The 22,503-nt window shown below is 43.5% G+C and overlaps 1 protein-coding gene across 1 annotated transcript in view; it reads left to right on the top strand.

The window, feature by feature from the left end:
* Window positions 1–22,503, top strand: part of LOC124620260 (leucine-rich repeat-containing protein 24-like) — a gene marked incomplete at its 5' end in the record, with an annotated part of 317,927 nt that overhangs the window by 11,153 nt on the left and 284,271 nt on the right. Inside the window, 2 exons of the mRNA XM_047146927.1 lie at window positions 2,568–2,601; window positions 2,659–2,999. Of these exons, the coding sequence (XP_047002883.1) occupies window positions 2,568–2,601; window positions 2,659–2,999 (375 nt within the window). The remainder of the gene's footprint in view (window positions 1–2,567; window positions 2,602–2,658; window positions 3,000–22,503) is intronic.

Raw genomic sequence — 22,503 nt, 5'->3', positions numbered from 1 at the left:
TTGTAAATAATTTTCGTCTATTTCATGGCACGATTCGCATAATCGGTCTTAGTTTTCCTTTAAATTTTGGTCCTTTAATTTCCAATATCAACTTATCGTTATAGGTATATTAATAAATACATTTTTTTGTATAATTTTTGTCTTTATTTCCTATTTTTTCGGGTACGCTGGATTGTCATTCAAGGGCGTAATTTCAGATTGTTGAATCAAAATGGTGACATCTATATTAGCATCCACACAAATGATATAAATGTGTGTATGTATTTTCCACATCTCCTGCTAAAGCATTTGATCGTTTCAACCAAACTGGGTACACATATCTTTCAGTGTCTGGAAAGAATCACCATGGGGGTAATAACAACCCACTTACCAAAGGGGTGAGGATGAACAGGCAGTGTAGTGGACGATGCGAGGATACATATATATTAGCATATCTGGGAATGAGAGCACTTAGAGAATTGTAATCAATCCGACACATAATTTCAAACCCTTACGAAATATTTTTCTCGCTGATGACCCTGAAAAATGACGCGTGACGTTTTAATTTATTACCCCATTTATTACTAACAGTGTTCGCATACACTATTCACACGTAACGCTGAAGGTACCAGGAAAAGTGCATTACTGCAAGACACTTAATTCAGTAGCTACGACGTCATAAACAGTTAACGTGTGGAAAGCTAGAGCATCATGCAAGACGTTTAAATTTATTACTTCGTTGCTAAAAACTCTATTTCCAGCACTTTTCACAGAGAGTATCAACATTTGCCACTAAATGTACCTGCAAAAATATGTCATTGTACGGCCTGTAGTCCAAGAGAATGAAATCATAAACGTTAGATGCGTGAGAAACTGACTCATCGTGCATGACGTTTTAATTTATAACTTCTTTACTGCTACCTCTATACACAACGCATTTCGAAGACAGTAGTCATATATACCACTGGATGTATCTAAAAAATTATATCATTTACAGCACATAGTTCAGAAGATACAATGTCATAAACGTAAATCTGCGTGAAAATGAAACTGCAGGGAGAAATTCGCTAGATGTAGAGGTAAAATACGTGACTAATAACGCGTGAAACATGAGAAGTATGAGTGGCATGTTTTTCACATGTGCGTATGCAAGCAAATCCGCAGGAAGAAGGCTCATACTAAATCCTTGGAACGATTTGAATCAAATTTAGTACAAATGTTAGTTACAGTCTAGAAAGAACGATGGTTGGGATAGTAACGTAGAGAGAGAAGGGAGGACAAAGGATGAAGAGAATGCGAGGGTGTTGGAGGAGACAGGCACAGGAGAGAGGAGGAGGAGGTGGAGAGAGAAAGAAAAGAGAGGAGCTGCATAGAGATAGCCAGAGAGAGGAGGGAGAAGGAGATGAAAAGACATAGGGGAGGAGGAAATGGACAAAGAGAGGGAAGAGGAGGAGATGGAAAGAGAGGAGAAGAGGAAGGTATAGGAGGAGATGAACAGAGGAAGAGGAAAAAATTTACAAAAAGGGGAGAGGTAAATATGTAATTAGGCGTGGGAGCAGGAGATGAACAGGAAAGGAAGGAGAAAATGGACAGAAAGGAGAGCAGCAGATAGAGAGAGGGGCAGGGAACAGATGCACAGAAAGAGGGGCACAAGGAGATGGACAGAATGGGGGCAGAGATGGAGTTCTGGAAATGTACTCAGAAATGGGGGGGGGGGGGGGGGGAGGTGATGGACAGGAACTAGGGGATGGATAGAGAGAGGAGGGAGGAGAAGTGGATAAAGTGTGTGGATAGGGACAGGGTGGAGAAGATGGACGGAGAGAGTGGGAAAGTGGTGGTGGAGAGAAAGAGGAGGGAGGAGGAGATAGACTAATAGAAGACTAGAATAAATAAATACTTGATGAATGCCGGGCTTGTCAGCTAGTTGCATACAAGTTTTTGATAGTTGCTGTCAAGTTTAGTTATCGGGACGCCTTTGTTGTGGATTGGCAAGAGGCCATCCACGGAGTTTGGAGGAAGCCGAAAAGGCACGCGTTTAAGCTCACGCAGGCTGGCGTGAGGTCTGGAACAGGACAAGGAAGTTAGACTAGAAAAAAAAGGATGTAACTGGTGGAATACTTAACTTTAATCCATCAATGTTGAACGTAGCTCTTGTCTGTACATTCTTTACAATATCAATAGCAACTGATAATGGCGCCTTGCTAGGTCGTAGCAAATGACGTAGCTGAAGGCTATGCTAACTATCGTCTCGGTAAATGAGAACGTATTTTGTCAGTGAACCATCGCTAGCAAAGTCGGTTGTACAACTGGGGCGAGTGCTAGGAAATCTCTCTAGACCTGCCGTGTGGCGGCGCTCGGTCTGCAATCACTGATAGTGGCGACACGCGGGTCCGACGTATACTAACGGACCGCGGCCGATTTAAAGGCTACCGCCCAGCAAGTGTGGTGTATGGCGGTGACACCACAACCTTAAATTCTCATAAAGAGTCATACAAAAACAGGTAGTTTTAGAATCTTGCCCCCTATTGGATAAATTTCAGTGGACGACCATATTGGTGGAGGACGCTTAACGGTTGCTGCCTGTGTAGGCGACTGGACGGCAACGAGCTGACCGGCACGGAGGCCGGTGCTGGTAGCGCCGGCGCGGCGCCCTCGGCCGCGGCGTCCACTGCCTCCGAGTCCGGGGTGTCGGCGCTGACGACGCTGCGCGCGCTGCACGGCCTGGCGCTGGCCGGCAACCCCTGGAACTGCAGCTGCGTGCTGCGGCCGCTGCGCAGCTGGCTCACCGAGCAGCGCGTGCCCCTGGGCGACGAACCGCCCGCGTGCCGCGAGCCGGCGAGGCTGCGGGGCCGCGCCTGGGACCGCCTGTCCGCCGACGACTTCGCCTGCCGGCCGCGGCCCGCGCCGCCGCCCCTCGTCAGCGCGCAGGAGGGCGGCGCCGCCCAGCTGCGCTGCCCCGTCAGCGCCGACCCGCCGCCCACCGTCAAGTGGCTGTGGCGCGGGCGGCCGCTCGTCAACAGGTGCGCGCTGCAAGTAACCAAAACAACTACTGCACTGTAACAACTTCGGCACAAGTACTGCGTTCCACGCTCCAGACACACACACACACACACACACACACACACACACACACACACATATATATATATATATATATATATATATATATATATATATATACACTCTGATACGTTCTTTATTGTTAGCTGGTACACTGGAATTAAAAATTCGTCTCATCCCATCTTCCTGTAAGCTTCTTCAAGGTGTTTCTCCTTAGTCAGGTGGGAAACGATATAGCTTTAAATTCCCTTTGAAATATTCCCATTTCGGATACCCTTTGCCTCATTCTCAGTCCAATGGCATACCAGCTTAACAGGATGAAGTTTTGTAAGTATCTTCCTGGATTTCATCATTGGGCAATCAAAAAACATAAGATCATTTGCAATATCGATAATGATGTTCACAGTAGACACCAAATGGGCTGTGAGGTTTTAAAAACTTTGAACAAAACACAGAAAGAGAAGGTACATACACATGCCGGTCAGAAACACCCTGAGAAACTAGTAAGTTTGTTCCAACGTAGGCTGCGCTGAGTTAATTTTTAAGAAAAAAATTATATACATTGCCCCATTTCTGAGGCAGTCTGCCCAGCCTACGACGTCCGACATCCGTAATGAAGGGTGACCAGCCAACTCGACGGCGTCTGGTCGTGGTTTCACCTTGGTTTCGCCACGTGTTGAAGAGATTCACCGTAGCACTCCTCTAACATCCGGCAAGTTGTGCTGTTTCCGAAACGCTCGTACCGAGCCTCCGGGCCATTGCAATTTGCCCTGTGCCGAACTCAGATATATTATGCGCCTTCCCCATTCTACATACGGACAGGATGCTCACTGATATTATATGCACCATGCGTGTGTCTGACTAGCAGTGATTCCTCGTCGGGTAACGCTGATATCGCCTGCAGGTGTGAAATATCGATTGTAGGTCGGTGGTCATAATGTTCTGGATGAGAGAGTACGTGTGTAATCGATTTGTGTCATATCTGACTTACATCACATCTGACTGATAATTTATATTTATGCTCGTAAACTAGTAATCCGGTTTATTGTTCCTGGTGCGCGTTACAACGTGCTGGTTTCATGTTTAACGGTTTTCAGGGCCAAAAAAATTGAGTTGTGTTTCATGTAATTATGGACTGAACTTAAAAATTTACAGTTCTATCAAAATCTACTCATTGAAAAGTATAGTCCTATGTTAAAGGTTTAAGACCGTTTGACAAGTATTACAGTTAGAAGCTGTGTAAATATTTACATCGACATCTATATTTATACTCCGCAAGGCACCCAACGGTGTGTGGCGGAGGGCACTTTACGTGCCACTGTCGTTACTTCCTTTTCCTGTTCCAGTCGCGTGTGGTTCGTAGGAAGAACGACTACCGGAAAGCCTCCGTGCGCACTCGAATCTCTCTAATTTTACATTCTTGATCTGCTCGGGAGGTATAAGGAGGGGGAAGCATTATATTCGATACCTCATCCAGAAAAGCACCCTCTCGAAACCTGGACAGCAAGCTACACCGCAATGGAGAGTGCATCTCTAGCAGTGTCTGCCACTTGAGTTTGCTAAACATCTCCGTAACGCCATCACGCTTACCAAATAACCCTGTGACGAAACGCGCCGCTCTTCTTTGGATCTTCTCTATCTCCTCTGTCAACCCGATCTGGTACGGATCCAACACTGATGAGCAATACTCAAGTATAGGTCGAACGAGTGTTTTGTAAGCCACCTCCTTTGTTGATACACTACATTTTCTAAGGGCTCTCCCAATGAATCTCAACCTGGCACCCGCCTTACCAACAATTAGTTTTATATGATCATTCCACTTCAAATCGATCCGTACGTATACTCCCAAATATTTTACAGAAGTAACAGCTACCAGTGTTTGTTCTGCTAATCATAAAATAAAGGTTCCTTCTTTCTATGTATTCGCTACTCATTACATTTGTCTATGTTAAGCATCAGTTGCCACTCCCTGCACCAAGTGCCTATCCGCTGCAGATCTTCCTGCATTTCGCTGCAATTTTCTAATGCTGCCACTTCTCTGAATACTACAGCATCATCTACGAAAAGCCGCATGGAACTTTCGACACTATCTACTAGGTCATTTATATATGTTGTGAAAATATGTCATAAGGCAGCGTAAATAACGGCGGGTAAATACCCAGACTGTATTCACCCTGGATTTGAGAACGAATATACCAAGTGACAAAATTTAAACATAATTCCCAACTTTTATCGGGCTTAGTCTTGGCGACCCTCCCCGACAATTGATGAAAGCAGTAATGTTAATCGCTTACTATATTTTCGCTGTTCACACAGTAAAACTTAAGCCGCAAGCATGACGTTCTGTTTTATTACTAATTTACTATTAATTCAATTTGTAGACAGTGTCCACAAATATAGACTGAATGTACAAGGAAAATTGTACCGTTTGGGAGATACCACATCATAAACATTGAGATGGGAGAAAAACTAGCTTTCCTTTAGAACTTTGTGTCAATTACCCAGACTGTGTTCATCCAGTGTTTGATAATGAGATGCGTCTTCCAACATGATTTAAACATAATTTCAAACCTTTTCTAAACTTTTTCTTGCTTACATGCTGAACACCATTTGTAACAGAATTTTAGAAGCTGTTTTACGCATGGGACCTCAGTTCTTTAAAGGTAATCAATACTGCTTCTGACAAAAGGACCTCCAACCTGGAAAGGACCCACCAGAGCAAGTGATCTCGGAATGCTGTGCATCAAACAGCTTAACGCAACTGAGTACATAACCCTACCAATAGAAACGAATAAAAATCAAAGTCTAGCTTATAAGATTGTACATTACACTACAGTGCACAATCTAATACACATTCATAAAAACTGAAGAAATAACTGTCAAGTTGCACAAGAAACCTCTACAAATAAAATCATGAATTACTATTGAATTACTGCCCAGTTATTTAACAAAAAAAAATAATGAATGATATTTCTCAGTGACTGATACTATCTTATATTTCTGCTTTCATTCTTTCATACCTGAACCTGTGTGATACTAGATAACCTTCTGTGGAAACGCTAGGTTAACTTACCATTTACTGTTTGCAGTAGAACCTTGAATAACAGAGATACACTAATGGAATCCACGATGCAGTCGCATCCCCAAAAGCAGGTGCTACCTATGTGCGTGAATGACGTACAGATCCCATCTTCCCACATTCAGTCAAATAAAAATCAATTAGCGTGACTTGAAAGCATTGAGAAATAGCTTGTACTCCGAAAGTCCGTCTTCTGCTCGTCGAGTTTACACTTCTCTAGGCGTTCTTACGGGTATGTCCATTAGACAAAGCACCTGTTACAATGATCACTAATAACGATTTCTAGCTCAAGATTACGAACTACTGTAACAATTTACATCCAGAAATTTCGCAAATATAGGTAACATTTCGGTTGAAAGATTCCATAGCCATCTCCGCAACACATGTAAATAATGCAGCCACAGTAACGCCACATCAGCTTACATAAAGGAATCAGAAGAAGAGTAACTGACTTGGTACATCTGTTTACAAAGCATAACATCCTCTGAAACTGTTTTTAATACAGTTGTGCAGTGCATAGCGTTAACATAATGAATGAGCAATAGCTAGCAATAGGCTAGGTGCCTCGTGGGTTCAGAAGAGGCACCGCCAAGAAAATGAATTGTAACAATTAATTTTTTGAATCCGATAACAAACGTTACTCAGAATAACAAGTTTGTTTGTGTGGCCATCCTCCGCAGCAAGCATGTAAATACTTGTTTTGTAAATAAAACTGCCTTTTCCTGCTAACTAGCAGCAGGAAAAGGCAGTTTTATTTACAAAACAAGTAGTTACTCAGAATATTCGACTGAGAGATTCTAACGGTAAAAAATGAAATAATAAGTTAATTCTCCTCTCCTGCGAAAACACCGCATGGAAAGAGTAATTACAGTAAACATTTAAGTCACGAGTAAACACCAGACTACTCTTCGCTGTTTCAGCAATACAAATAATTATTTAAATAAAAATGAACTTTAATATCTCTCGTTTTTAAATCTGGTTGAAATGTATAAAATAATCTCTTCTAACCACATACAGATTTCCAATGCTGTACAGATAGTCTTGAAAAACTGTGATTGTGAATTTTTAATAGATTTGAAAATACTTTTAAGATAGGAAACGTAAAACGTTGGGTACATACAACAGATAATCGTAAGGACGTGAACTATTCATAGATCATTTAGTAAGTATTGTAATAGTAAGGAGGTGAAATATTCATGCATCAATTATCTACTGCCAGGGCCCCACGTTTCTCGTTTTAAATTTATAAGTATTTTCAATCGTATTAAAAATCTACAATCACAAATTTGCAAAATTGTCTGCATGGGGAAAGGAGTCTGTATGGGTATAGGAAAAATTATTTAATAATTATCCAGTTTAAAACGTGGAGGATCAAAAATTAATTTTTATTTAAATCGTTATTTTCTGCCTTTTAGTTTTGTGTTTGTAATATTTTTCGGTCTATTTCAAGCATTTAGATGAGATTACAACAAGAACATGTGGTAAATTTCAACTTTGTAACTTAGTCTCAGTTTCTCTCCATCTGACCCAATTAATATTTTGCTTCCTCCTATGCATATCTCGTGAAAAGACACTGAAGGGAAAAATTAGAGAAACTAGAGGTCACACGGAAGTTTACCAGCAATCTTTTTTTCCCATGTACCATTCGTGACTGAAACAGCTACAGGGTGAAATCGCAGTGATACACAAGATACTCTCCACCACACACAAGAGTAGAAGGTTTGTCAACATTGTGTTGTCATTGTCAGGCCTGACCTATCTTTAAGGTTTGAAGTCTCTAGTTCATTGGGAAGTTAGTTTAATATCAGTTCGACAATTTGTACCGAATAGGCAGACAAGAAAGCGATAGCCATCTCATTCCTCCTCTACCTGCTCAACTTCGCCCGTCCGCTTGCATAGCTCCTTGAACGCAATTTAATACTTATCGCACAATAGACGGGGTATCAAAAAGAATAATCTGACTTCAAAACTCTGTATTTTTTGATAAAAATATACCACAAAAATGGGATGAATGGCAAAATACTCACAAAATCTTGAAGTCTTAGCTATGCTATTACAAGTACCCTAGAGGTCAACCGACAGCAGCTTGAACAACTTCTAGACACTAGCTAAATTAGTCATAAACTTTACAGAATGTAGATGCTTTTACAGATGTTATGCCGGCGGTTATTCAGTTCTTCACGTTTTTTCTGCATCAAGAGGTAAAGGAGAGATGAACGTACTTTCCTTTACATATCCGAACAACAACAAAAAAACGCATGGGGTCATGTCTGACGATCTTGGAGCCAGGGATGTAGGGCAGTATCTCGGGGTTCTGTGTTCCCTATCTGGCACTGAACTATCTTCAAATGGTGCAGAAATGATTTTTTCCAACAACTTCTTGAGAATCCGATCACTTAATTTTCCAACATGATGGAGCTTCACCACGCTGGCACAACGTTGGGTGGGGCGCACGGGATACTAAGACACTGCCCTGCATTTCTGGCCTCCAAGATCGTCAGACATGACCCCATGCGATTTTGTGTTGCGAGGATTTGTGACCGAAAGTGTCTTCATCTCCTCTTCACCTCATGACGCAGAAGAAGTGAAGAAAAAAATAAGTCCGCATAGCTTCTGTAAAGAAGCAGATGCATTATGTAAGGTTTATCTACATCTATATCTACATGGATACTCTACAAATCACGTTTAAGGGCCTGAAAGAGGGTTCATCGAACCACCTTCACAATACGTTATTATTCCAGTTTCGTATAGCGAGCGGAGAAAACGAACACCAATACCTTTCCTTGCGAGCTCTGATTACCCTTATTTATGGTGACCGTTACTTCCTAATTAGGTTGACGTCAACAAAATATTTTCGCATCCGGAGGAGAATGTGGGTGATTGAAATTTCGTGAGACGACTCCGCCGCAACGAAAAACGCCTTTGATTTAATGGTGTAAATTCCAAATCCTGTGTCATTTCAGTGACACTCTCTTCCCTATTTCTGGACAATAAAGCGATCAGTTCTTCTTTGAACTTTTTCGATGTGCTCTATCAATTCTATCTGGCAAGGATCCCACACAGCCTAGCATTATGCTAAAAGAGGACGGACAATCGTTGTGTTGGCAGTCTCTTTAGTAGATCTTTTAAATTTTCTAACTGTCCTGCCAATAAAATGCAGTCTTTGGTCAGCCTTCCCACACCTTTTTCTACCTGTTCTTTCCAATTTAAGTTCTTCATCTTTAGTTGAATTTACGGCTTTTAGATTTGACTGATTTATCGTATAATCGAAGTTTAACGGACTCCTTTTAGCACTCATGTGGATGACGTCACACGTTTCGTTATTTACGGTGAACTGCCAATTTTCGCAACATGTGAGCCTTGTTTATGAGGAATTTATTTAGCATCTGGTTGTTACTCGTGCTGCTGCTGGTGGACGCATACAGAATTTGTGTTAGCATAGTTAAAACTTAATTTATCCCATGTTTGTAGTTTGTTTCTATATATAAATATCGAGTTTTGATATCAGGTCATTCTTTTTGAAACACCCTGTGTTCACGGCCTGCAAGACAGCCAGGATGTCAGCCGTTACGAAACTTTTACACCTTCATTACCACAACTACCGAAAGGAGCGGAAAGGAGGGGAGTTAATATTGCTGCCTGTATCGCACCTGGACGTTATTTTGGAATCAATTGCAAAATTTGTGTCGAACTATCAAACAAAAAATCGATCTAATAAAAGCCATTTTTCGATTGGTGCCCTCTCACGCCAGCTACCTATCGTCACACACCTTCCACCTGACACGTGGCTTCCTAGCACGCCACTAGCATGCGACTGGCACACTTCCATATCTGTGACCCAAACGTTTTCCAGGCAGAGGGCAAAAATTTAAAGTTCCTTAAATGAAACGGAAGATCTTTCTGTTTACAATGTCAGTTTGGCACGAAGTATTGTACGAAATTATGAAAGTAGGCACAAATGATAAAAACAAATTTTGAAAATAATCTGTTTTCTTTTAATTTCATTTTTGCAAGTAGGTACCTCTCAATACATATAATGAATTTCTCAATATACGGAGGGATTTGTAATACATATATTTATTCTGCAGTGGACGATAAATCACTCTTACTGGTAACGATAAATGATGATGATAATAAACATGACCAACATAGATGAGGGCCAACATCGTGCAAAGAAGAAGTTCACGATTGGTGCCATCAGATATATTAAATTGAGGTACGCTATTATGGTCTGTATTATCTTATCATTTATTTCTTACTTCAGCAGACTTTTATATTCCTGTTTCCTAAACACATAATCCCTTAACTTTTTTACTGTATCTTCTAGATTTAGACGTTCAGCTGTCTGTTCACTTTAGTATTCTGTGTTATTAACCAGTTATTTCTCAAAGTGAGATGGTATAATGGTTATGTTACAAGAGTCTAAGTTTCACTGTCATTCTGAATTTACCTTTTTATCTAGAATATGCTTATAGTGTCGTTTAATTAATCTACGTATCACTCAGCAAAGTGGAAATTTTACCCGCTTGTGACGCATTTGCCTGGCGCAATGCAATACCACGATGCAATACCACGCGGGGAATTCAGAGTGCTGGAACTACTCCTCTTGACATACGAACTTTGTGTCGAGCACGTACCTGTGCTGTGGTCGAAAGCCGCAGCTTCGTGAAAAATTTCCAGTTTCATGTGGAAGCTTCTTTCAACTGTTTTTAGCAACCCAGAAACTCAATAACAGCACTCTGAGCTGCAGACGTGTGTCAAGAGCAGGCACAAAATTCTCCATCTATGTCCGGCAACAGAATAAAATTAATGCGGATCGGTAATGGCTGGAGTAACTTTACGCTTTATTTTACCCGTAAGATCTTACGAAATCCGTTTACGTTTGTAGGTGTGAGACTTACAAATGGCCGTATGGTTGACGATACGTAAAATAAAGTAATTACGATCCTTTAGAACAACGATCTGTGAGCATTTATACCAACCAGAACATCCATCAGCTTGAGAGATATCAAAATGAAGGCCTGCAGTTAATGTATCCCACTCGGAAGCCGGATTTATCATATCATGTGATTCACTATTTACAAATACCTTGTACAAGAAATGACCTGCAGGAAAAGGAGTGTGTTCTGAGCTCCTTTATATAAGCTATTGAGAAAAATAGCAGGCAACCGTTTTGTATCGAGAGTTGCCTTATATCGTGCCGAAAGTTGGACGCGACGGTAGAAAGAGAAGAAATACTTGGAGGTATTCGAAATGACGATTTGGAAAAGACTAGCTGGTGTGAAACATACAAATGAGGTAAGGAACGAAGTTGTATTACTAAGGAGGGCTGATAAAAGACAAAGGATATATACTGTTGTGACTTGGCAAGACAGCCAAGCCACTAGGAGGTAGCCGAAAGGCACGCGTTTAAGCTCACGCAGGCTGGCGTGAGGTCTGGAACGGTTAAAGGAGTTAAGTCTAGTAAAAAAAGTACGTAGCTTCTGGAATACTTAACTTTAATCCATAATTCGTGAACATCGGTCTGACGGTACATGCATCACAAGATAAATAGCAAATGGTAATGGCGCCTTGCTAGGTCGTAGCAAATGACGTTGCTGAAGGCTATGCTAACTATCGTCTCGGCAAATGAGAACGTAATTTGTCAGTGAACCATTGCTAGCAAAGTCGGCTGTACACCTGGGGCGAGTGCTAGGAAGTCTCTCTAGACCTGCCGTGTGGCGGCGCTCGGTCTGCAATCACTGACAGTGGCGACACGCGGGTCCGACGTATACTAAAGGACCAAGGCCGATTTAAAGGCTACCACCTAGCAAGTGTGGTGCCTGGCGGTGACACCACATATACAATTAAAAGATGGAAAGAAAATTATTTAAGATACTGGATCACGAGTGACTACATCAAGAAAGTTGGACTAGAAGGAATGATGCCTGCGAAAGGGACTAGAAGACGGCAGGGCTGGGGATGATGAATGTGCAATGATAGATACATGGGCAGAAATCATCATGATCGTGGTCATCATCATCATGTGTTGAAAGTCAACATTTAACAAAGTTCGATGATGTCCTAAGCACAAACGAACAACTACTCAACACTAGGTGACATATATTATTTAGCATGTAGAAACTTTGCAAAACCAGAAAGAATCACTCAAATGATATCTATAAATAGACTTAAAAGTCATGATCATGGCAGCTAGCAGTCATAGTAAGGGTTCCACGAGACGCAGAGTGCCCAGCGAACTATCTTGAATCATACCTGCTCAGAAAGTGACCGAATCGGTAGAAACAAATTTGTCTTGGTCACATCTCATTTGAACTCAGTAGGATTGATTTCTAATACCTTGGTGGCTGTAGAAGGATACACATGTTCGTGATCGGGGCCATCATATCGTTCTGGTACAATTCGTTTACGGTAAGACATTGTGTGGTCATATTCAAGGTACACTTACCTCCAGGGCGCACTGAGCGAAGAAACGGATACACATTATAAGGCAATGGGTTCTTATGAGGTTCTCCGATGACAGAATACGACAAACCTATCAGAAACCCGCTACCGAGAATCCTACCACCATCTACGTAAAGTGTACTCAGCTGGCAAACCTGATTCATCCCTACATGTGGTTTATTATTTACTTGTGCTTGTCATTGAGCGTGTCGCAACTGTTACCGCGATACATCTGTGCAGCCGAATTTGATTTTATGCTTCGAGTATCGGTGATTTCCCCTGCCAATCGCTGTACCATGAAATGTGCAGTGTGTAGAGGTGAACGTGCAGGTCTTGGCTTCTATATCCCATACGGTGGGCTGGTTCTGTATAGTATGACTGCTCGCACATTATTGTTGTGTTGCACAGTTCAGAAGTGACTATATACACTGTTGTCATTCATCCGAATCTACAAACTGTGATGGGCGAAAGAGAGCTCAGTATTTGATACATTTCTCCCAGTGCCGGCAGACTCTGGCAGCAACGTTTTTACCCTAATGGAGCTACTCGCGATATATTTCTGACACTATGCACTAGGCCCCCACCTTCACATTCGCTGTAGCGATAGTAGCATGTTGTCTCCGACGCAGCAAATATCGTTAGCCGAAATGATATCTTTAGCCGAAATGATGGTAAGAGTTTCACAAATTAATACAATGATGAAACTGTCTCAGGACTGTTTCCTGGTTATTCCTGTGTTCCATTGTTTTCTCTGGATTCACTTCATTTCTGCGTAGTTCCAATTCTACGGCTACAAACACCGAATGTATAGTTCCGATACAGACACTGTGGGTTCTTTGATTAGTCTGGGAGATACCTTATCAAACTAGAACACATGAACCATTAGTTCACTTTATTACATCAATAAATAAAAGATTTACTTAACTTTGACACACTACTTTTCCACAAGAATATGTAATTTACAAATGTCATTAGCATCACTTGCCATACTAATTAATAAACTGTTCTCCGAAAGCACTATGTTCGACATTTACAACAGTGAAACTTATCTGTAACTTTAACAATTCGTTGGTCCTACATTACGGTGGTGACTGCTGTAACTGAGACCTCGACTGTCTGAGCTTCTGCATATTCAACTCTGTACTGACTTCAACATGAGGATGTTGCTGTTGCAGGGAGGCGGGGGTGGTCTCCTAGAGCGTTGTTGATTGTAGCGATCCCTCCCTAATGGGTGTGATACACACTGAAGAACCAAAGAAACTGTTACACCTGCCTAATGTCGTGTAATGCCCCACGAGCACGCAGAATGATTGGACTAATGTCTAAAGTAGTGCTGGAGGGAATTGACCACATGAATCCTGCAGGGCTGTCTGTAAATTCGTAAGAGTACGAGGGGGTGGTGATCTCTTCTGGACAGCACCTTGCAAAACATCCCTGATATGCGCAATAATGTTCAACTCTGGGGAGTTCGGTGCCCAGAGCAAGTGTTTAAACTCAAAAAAAATGTGCCTGGAGCCACTCTGCTGCAATTCTGGACGAGTGGGGTGTCGCATTGACCTGCTAGATTTGCCCAAATTCATCGGACTGCGCAATAGACATGAAGGATGCATGTGAACAGAGAGGATGCTTAATTACGTGTCACCTGTCAGAGTCGTATCTAGACGTATCAGGGGTCCCATATCACTTCAACTGCACACGCCCCGTTTAATTACAGAGTCTCCACCAACTTGAACAGTCTCCTGATGACATGCATGGTCCGTGGATTTTTGAGGTTGTCTCCATACCCGTACACATCCATCCCCTCGATACAATTTTAAACGAGATTTGTCCGACCAGGCAGCATGTTTGCAGTCCTAAACAGTCCAATGTCGGTGCTGACGGGCCGAGGTAGGTCGTAAAGCTTCGTGTCGTGCACCCATTAAGACTACACGAGTGGCCTTCGGCTTCAAAAGTCCATATCGACGATTTTTCGTTGCATGGTTCGCACGCTGACACTTGTTGATGACCCAGGATTGCGCTTCTGTCACGTTGAACAATTCTCTTCAGTTCTTGCAGGATCTCTTTCCGGCCGCAGCGATGTCGGAGATTTGATGTTTTAGCGGATTTCTGATATTCACGGTACACTAGTGAAATGGTCGTACGGGATTGTGCTGTGTGTCTGCAGCACCACGTTCAAACTAACTTGAAACTTGATAGCCTGCAATTTTAGGAGCAGTCACCGATCCAATAACTGCGCCAGACACATATTGTCTTACATAGGTGTTGCCGACCACACGGCCGTATCTGCGTATTTAGATATATCTGTGTTGGAAAACGCATGCTAGTACCGTTTCTTTGGCGCTTCAGTGTACATTCGAGTTGCCGACTTTGGTGCGGCATCGAAATCTCTGGACGATAACAGAGAAACGATTGTTATGTAACACGATTATATATATCTGAAGATGATCCATAGACGTCGAAACTAAACACAGAGTATAAAAATAATGTGCAAATGGAAGCCGGCCGGTGTGGCCGTGCGGTTCTAGGCACTTCAGTCTGGAGCCGCGTGACCGCTACGGTCGCAGGTTCGAATCCTGCCTCGGGCATGGATATGTGTGATGTCCTTAGGTTAGTTAGGTTAAGTAGTTCTAAGTTCTAGGGCACTGATGGCCACAGTTGTTAAATCCCATAGTGCTCAGAGCCACTTTTGCAAATGGAACTGGAAAATAAAGGGTACATCATTTTTTTGTTATTTCAGATCAATTGATGGTCCCTCTCGGGCCAGTCTCTAGAAAAGAGTGTAACGTAATACTTTCTGAAGAAGGGCACCTGTTAAAGTAAGAAAGAAACATGAGAGGTTAACATCCTACCGTCACTGGAGACGGATTACAAAGTCACATTTGGAAAGAATAGGAATTTGAATGTGTCCTCTGAGTCTTTCGCGACGGCATACAGAATACAACGTTCTCGGTTTTCAAGCCACGTCAATTCGAATAAAATCCTCGAGCTTTGAATAACCATCTCCGCCATCGTCGTCAATAGTTCACTCACTGCCAGGGCTGCTACGTTTTCTCGCTTATATAGGCATGATGACATCATCAGCAGCCAATCAGATGGACCCAATGTGGCGCGAGTAAGACGATCCGAGCAGCTAGTGGAGCTATTGCCCGTGGCAGCACCGGTGAAGTCAGGTGGCACCATGGACAGGCGCCACGTTTGAAACTGCCGCTCCCGCGTCGCGCATCTGTCTCTACTTTCTTTCGATGTCTAACACTCGCCCCCATGCCCTGCTGAGTGTGTACTCCTGCTCTCTGATGAAATTGTTGTTGTTCAAACAAATCTCGGCCGTTTCCTTTATAACGGAGTCCCAATATGTGGATGCATGAGCCAACACTTTTGTATTTTCGAACTGTATTTTATGTCCGTTTTGTAGGCAATGCTCCGCTATGACCGACTTGTCAAGCTCCCTTTTCTTTTATGGCGCTTGGGCTCAGAACAACGCTCATGCATCCACATATTGGGACTCCGTTATAAAGGAAGCGGCCGAGATACGTTTGAACAACAACAATTTCACCAGAGAGCAGGGGTACACACTCAGCAGGGCATGGGGGCGGGCGTTGGACACCGAAAGAAAGCAAAGACAGATGTGCGACGCGGGAGCGGCAGTTTCAAACGTGGCACCTGCCCCTGGCGCCACCTGACGTCGCCGGTGCTGCCACGGGCAATAGCTCCGCCAGCTGCCCGGGACGACTTACGCGCGCGCGCCATATTGGATCGATCTGATTAGCTGTTGATGATGTCATCATGCCTATACAAGCGAGAAACGGTAGCAGCCCCGCCATGACTATTCCCGTGCCAACTGGAATGCCTATCGGAATACCCTCTCCACCCAGGTCGATAGCCACCCCTTCACCTACCACCACCCTGACGATGTAATCCATGCCGCCTCCTTTCTCCAGCAGACCTTGTCTGAGGCCGTGGAGGCCCACGTCCCTACTGTCGCCATTCACCCCCACCGTCCTACCTTACCCCCACAGGCCGTCCTCCTCCGTGGATCCCGCCGTCTCTACCGTGCCTTCCTCCACACGCGTGACCCGGACACACTACGACGCCACCGGCAACTCCAGCGACACATTCGTTATTTGCTCGCGGCTAAGAAACGCCGGGACTGGCGACAGACATGCACCCTTTTAAATGCTACCCTACCTATCAACTCGTCCAAGTTCTGGTCATCCTTCCGTCGCCTTACCGGAACTAAACCCTCCCCCTACTATCCTCTTCTCCATGATGATCACCCCTTCCCTGACACCCTTAGTAAGGCCAATCACTTTGCCTCCTACCTCTCCGATGTGTTTTCCATCCCCGATGATCCCCAGTTCGATTACTTCCTCTTCCCGGATGTCCGCGATCGAAGTGACACCACTGTCCCTCCCCTCGCACCTGGTTCCCAGTACTTGGACAACATTGCACACGTGGAACTCAATGCCCCTATCACTACACAGGATCTCATTGCTACACTCCGCACTAAACGCAACACCGCTCCTGGTCACGATCGTGTCACCTACCGTCACCTTCGTGAAGCTCCTGCCTCTTTCCTCTCCACTCTGGACAGGCTCTACAATGTAGTATTGTCCACCGGTTACTACCCCGACCTGTGGAAAACCTCCCATATCCTGATGTTCCTTAAACCTGGCAAACCGCCGACCGCCGTCTCCTCCTACCGTCCCATCAGCCTTACCTCGGTCTTCAGCAAGGTCCTTGAATCTATCCTCACTCGACGCATCCACCAGCATCTCCGCCAGCACCGCCTCCTTCCCGTTACCCAGTGTGGCTTTCGGCCATCCTTCTCATCCGTCGACCTTCTCCTTCACCTCACTCATCTCCTTTCCGACCAGCTTAATTCCCGTCGCTCCGCAATCTTCCTCTCCCTGGACCTCGAACGTGCTTATGACCACATATGGCATTCCGGTCTCCTCTTCAAGCTCCAAACCTTCGCCCTTCCCATTAACTACGTCCGTCTGATCGGCTCCTTTCTCTCCCGCCGTCCTTCCTGCGTCACCATCCATAACACAGATTCCTACACCTTTTTCCCCTCCACCGGTGTGCCCCAAGGCTCCGTCCTCTCCCCCCTTCTGTACCTTTTGTACACGGCGGACATGCCGCCGCCGTCACCCCCCGTCCACCTTCTCCAGTTTGCCGATGACACCGCCTTCCTTGTCCTTGCCACCACCCTGCAGCGCTACCAACACCTTCTCCAATCCCATCTTGACCAGTTCACCACTTGGTGCAACCAGTGGTTGCTCAAGTTCAATCCCTCCAAAACCCAGGCGATCATTGTAGGCAAAACCACCCCTTCCTTCCACCTCCTTGATTTCTATCTCACCATCTATGGCCATCCTATCACCCTCACTCCCACCCTTAAGCACCTTGACGTCACCCTCGACCGTCGCCTCTCCTGGACTCCCCCTCTCCGGACAATCCAAGCCAAGGCACGCTCCCGACTCCATCTCCTCAAGCTCCTTTCCGGCCGTACGTGGGGTCTGGACCCCTCCACCATCCTCCACACCTATAAATCCCTCATCCGCCCTATCATTTGTTATGCCCATCTGGCCTGGTTCTCTGCCCCCCTACCTTTTATAAATCCCTTCAAATCCTTGAATGCCATGCTCTGTGCCTCACCTATCGCATCCATCTCCCCTCCCCCACGTGGATCCTGTACGATATCATTCCGTTCCCCCACCTCCTCTCTTTCCTTGAAAGGATACGGATCCTGTACACCTCTCGCAAACTCGATCCTCCTCACCCGCTTGTCTCGCCCATCCTCTCCCAACCCACCCCCCCTGCCATGCCTGTATTCCCATGTCCCACCCGGTCTCCATCTCTCCACCCTCCTTACCCTCTCCCAAGGTGACGTCTGCCAGCTCCCCCTCCCTGATGATGTCCTCCTCCCATGTCCTCCTCCCCTCGATATACCCCTCCTACCAACTTTGATCCTCCCTCCCTCTTCCTGTGTCTGTTCCTTTGGGCACCCTCCCTCCCTCCTCCCTTTCTCCCCACTCCTCCCTGGGCGTCCCCTCCCCTGTCTCTCTACTCCTCAGCCATTGACATCTTTGTTCTCCCCTCTCCAGCCTCTCCAACCCCCCCGCCTCACCCTTCTTCCCCTCTTGAGAGCTCCCCAGACTCGCACACGCTAAGTGGACATTCGCGCGCCGGAGATCATCGCCATCAGTGTCTCATGTGTGTGACGTAATTTTGTGTTTTTAGTGTCCGCCGTCACGCTTCTACGTTCACTTGTGCCGTCGGATTCATCAGTGTTATGTGCGCCGTGTCAACGTGTTTTCAGTGTCGTTATCGTCGAGTGTGTATCTGTGACCACTATTTTTTTGCCCGTCACTATGTTCATTCTGATTCTCCATTCTGTGTTCTGTTAATGTCAACACTATGGCTGAAGAGCGGCGTAGCATGCCGCTGACAGCCTACCTGATTGTTCAGGTATTAAAATAACAATAAAGGAAAAAAAAGCAGCCCTGGCTGTCAGTGAACTCCTGACGACGATGGTGGAAATGGTCATCGAAAACTCGAGGATTTTATTTGAACTGACGCGGCTTGAAAACCGAGAACGTTTTATTCAGGAATTCAAATCACGAATGAAACTTTCACTGAGCTTGACATTTGCCTCAAGCGTTTTGGGCGAACCACAGGAAACCCAAATATGGATGTGCGGACAGAAGATGTGATCCATCGTCCTCCTAAGTACGGTATAACTGTGTTATCACTGCTTTACCTCGCTTGGCTCCCTGTTCAACACATGACGTGTATTCGTACTCTCCTACGTGCACTGTTGTTTGGCACTGTGTCTCCTAAACAGTGAGCTGCTAGTTTCTTCCCCGTTCCCGGTTTATCGTTCATGAGCACGTTGCAGCTAAGCACATCTAGGGAATCTAGCAATCTCAAAATTCATCTTAGACTACACTGCATATATTTTGAGCAATTTCTTTTTGCCAAGGAATAACCTCAAGGAGGATTTGCGTATAAGAGTGAAACATCCTATATACAGCAGCAGTTACTGGTAGAAGGCCGTACAGCTTCCTTGTGTATACCTGATACATGACTAACAAAACTCGTACTACCACTGAGGAAAAGTTACTATAATATTAGCTGAGAGTAGCTTTCGCAACTACTTGTGGTTCCAGAACGGAATTTATCTCCAAGAGAATGGTGTGGCAAAGGATTCACGCCTTGCATGCACTTTACCTGATATTTTCATAAACACTTTAGAAAAAAAAATTAGGAGGTTCTCCTGTGCAACTGGAAAAATACTTTATTATTGTAGGTGCAGTACATCGACAACATTCTAAACCTATTCTACGGCAAAGCATGACAGTCAATCACGATTCAGCAATTTACATCATAAAACTGAATTCCCTCTGGGAATATAAAATACAAAAGCATCAACATTTTCGATTTAAACATCTCACACATTCGATATTTTTCGTAAACCCATGAAAAAGACCTCATTATCCTCAACTGATCGTGCCATCCAAGTGCACATGAACAAACGTATTTTCACACTATGATACACAAGCAGGTCAGTTTGCCAATATCAAAAGAAAAAAAAACTGAACAACGAATATTTTCCGCAACGTAGCTACAAATAATGGTTTTCCAGTAGGCTTGGTGGACACAGTATTTAAAAAGAAAACCAATACGATGTGCCCCAACCCTGTACTAGAAATAACCTTAATATCAAATACAAGCGACCTAGAGAAAAACGAAGTTCCTTACGCCCTTTTTTAGGTATAATTTGGGACAAAATAGCTTTTTGTTTCAAGAACACAAAACTAAAATCTAGGTACAGGAACATTAAAAATTTACAAATCCTTCTGAGACATACCACGAAATCAACACTTTTTTCGCAATCAGGAATCCCAAAATTTCCTATTGGACAAATGGGAAGATAGATTAGTACTCGGATAAAGTACACACAACAATAAGCGAATGTAACCCCTCCACCTTTTCTGCACGTTTAAAAGACGCCAGTCGCAAAATACCGAATGTTGATAAATCACTACAGATCCTGAATAAAATACAGAAAGTTAAATTTATGGACGTGATGGAAGAGATAGAAATTTATGTCTTGTGAAAGAGAAAACACGCAACACTGGTGTAATATATTTCAATATTTATTATATTGTAATAAAGACCGGCTTTGGGGTCTCACGCCATCATTAGATACAAAGATAAATATGTGTGACTGTGAGATTTTTGAAGCAACGAAGGTTTCAACTAGTGCTTCCACACTGTATCCCTGTTGGTTCCCAAAGATAACTATTGTCAATGTTTGATTAGGACTAAAACGAGAGGAATTATTTGACTGAAAATGCGATGTATAGCTACTGAACTTAATCGAAATATGTGGCATTAAATAATGAACTATATAACAAATCACATGTTGAACAAATTACTCTTGTCTTCAACGGGTCCAGTATTTCAAACATCTGAAAATAAGCAGGGAGGTGAAGCAGCTACGAATATACAAAGGAAAACAACTGAGCTAGTGAAACTAAAGTAAATAAAGTAAAGAAAAAATTGTGCATGCCAGTAGGAGTAGTAGTTTGCAACATCGCCTGGTTCGGATTATGAGTGGTAACTGCAGTTAGAAGTAGCGAGTTATGAAACTGTCTGATAGTTTATTACCAAGTTTGGGCAAATGGACATACCAGTATGTTTATAAATTTCCTTTATTTCAACATAGTTCATCTTCCTCCTTTACAGATTTGACGCAATACGTCATGTTGCACCTTGTAACTCTGGCTTTCTTGAAACATATGGTCTGCAAAAGTACAGCCTTCTTTCATAAGTTTCCAACTTAATATACTGTTTTCTTCAAATGGGTCCATATTACCCTGCTGGACCGTCCTATACGGAATTGGCACAATTATAAGTGTCACTCTTTACCAAAGCTGAAGTGCTCTGTTCACCTCTGGGCTAAAAGTGACGAATAATAAATATTTTAGTCCATTGCTCCAGTGACGTGAGTGTTTCCTTCATAATGCATGAGATATTATATCCAGAACAGACTGGGCAGTCAATGAAGTTTATATCCATCTGAAGGACTAGTTGGACAGAATTTTACGCGAGCAAAAAGAACTACGCAGCGGAAAATTTCCAGACGGGTTTACGTTAGTTGTAGAGTCAAACCAACCCCAGTCAATGCTATTGCCATGAACACATACACCCACAATACGAACAAGATTATATAACCTTATAATACATGGTGACATTGTAATTTCACATTTTTCTTTCCTGTACCTTTAGTAATAGCGCAGTTTCAAATGTTTGTATACCGAAATCGTGAAGTGTATAGCGTTGCTTTATTTTAATCTACTTGATCTTACTACTTTTAAGTCGATATGGCAGAATAACACCAGTTATGCACCATCTATGTGCGTTGAATGTATCAGCTTTGTATATTTGAGCATTATCAGAATATTATGTGTACAATGACTTATCATTAGTGACTTGCTCCCATAATGACTGAGCTAACGTTTCCATTTTATCACAGGTACGCATAGTCCTAAAGCTTAATAACGAATTAAATATATGCAGGAACAAAATATTTCGTGGTATAATGCATCACAGACAATCTTCTGCAAAGTAAGTTGTAATTTTCCTAGCATATCCTAAGAACTGACAAGCTTCGTGTTTAATTCTTGACTAATCCTAACACATTGTGCATATAATGCTTCTAATTCAGGTACCTGAAAATCGTCTAGTTCAGAGAAGGGCAGCACGTTTTGTATTATTTCGAAAAGGGGGAGGGAGTGTCACTGAAATGACACAGGATTTATGGTGGACATCATCAAAAGAAAGGCGTTTTTCATTGCGGCAGAATATTCTCACGAAATTTCATTCGTCAGTTTTCTTCTCCGAATGCGAAAATGTTTTGTTGACGCCGACCT

The sequence above is a fragment of the Schistocerca americana genome, chromosome 6, assembly GCF_021461395.2.
Source record: "Schistocerca americana isolate TAMUIC-IGC-003095 chromosome 6, iqSchAmer2.1, whole genome shotgun sequence".
In the NCBI taxonomy this organism is placed as follows: domain Eukaryota; kingdom Metazoa; phylum Arthropoda; class Insecta; order Orthoptera; family Acrididae; genus Schistocerca; species Schistocerca americana.
Note: the sequence above shows the minus strand (reverse complement) of the source record. Positions and strands in the feature narration are given on the sequence as shown.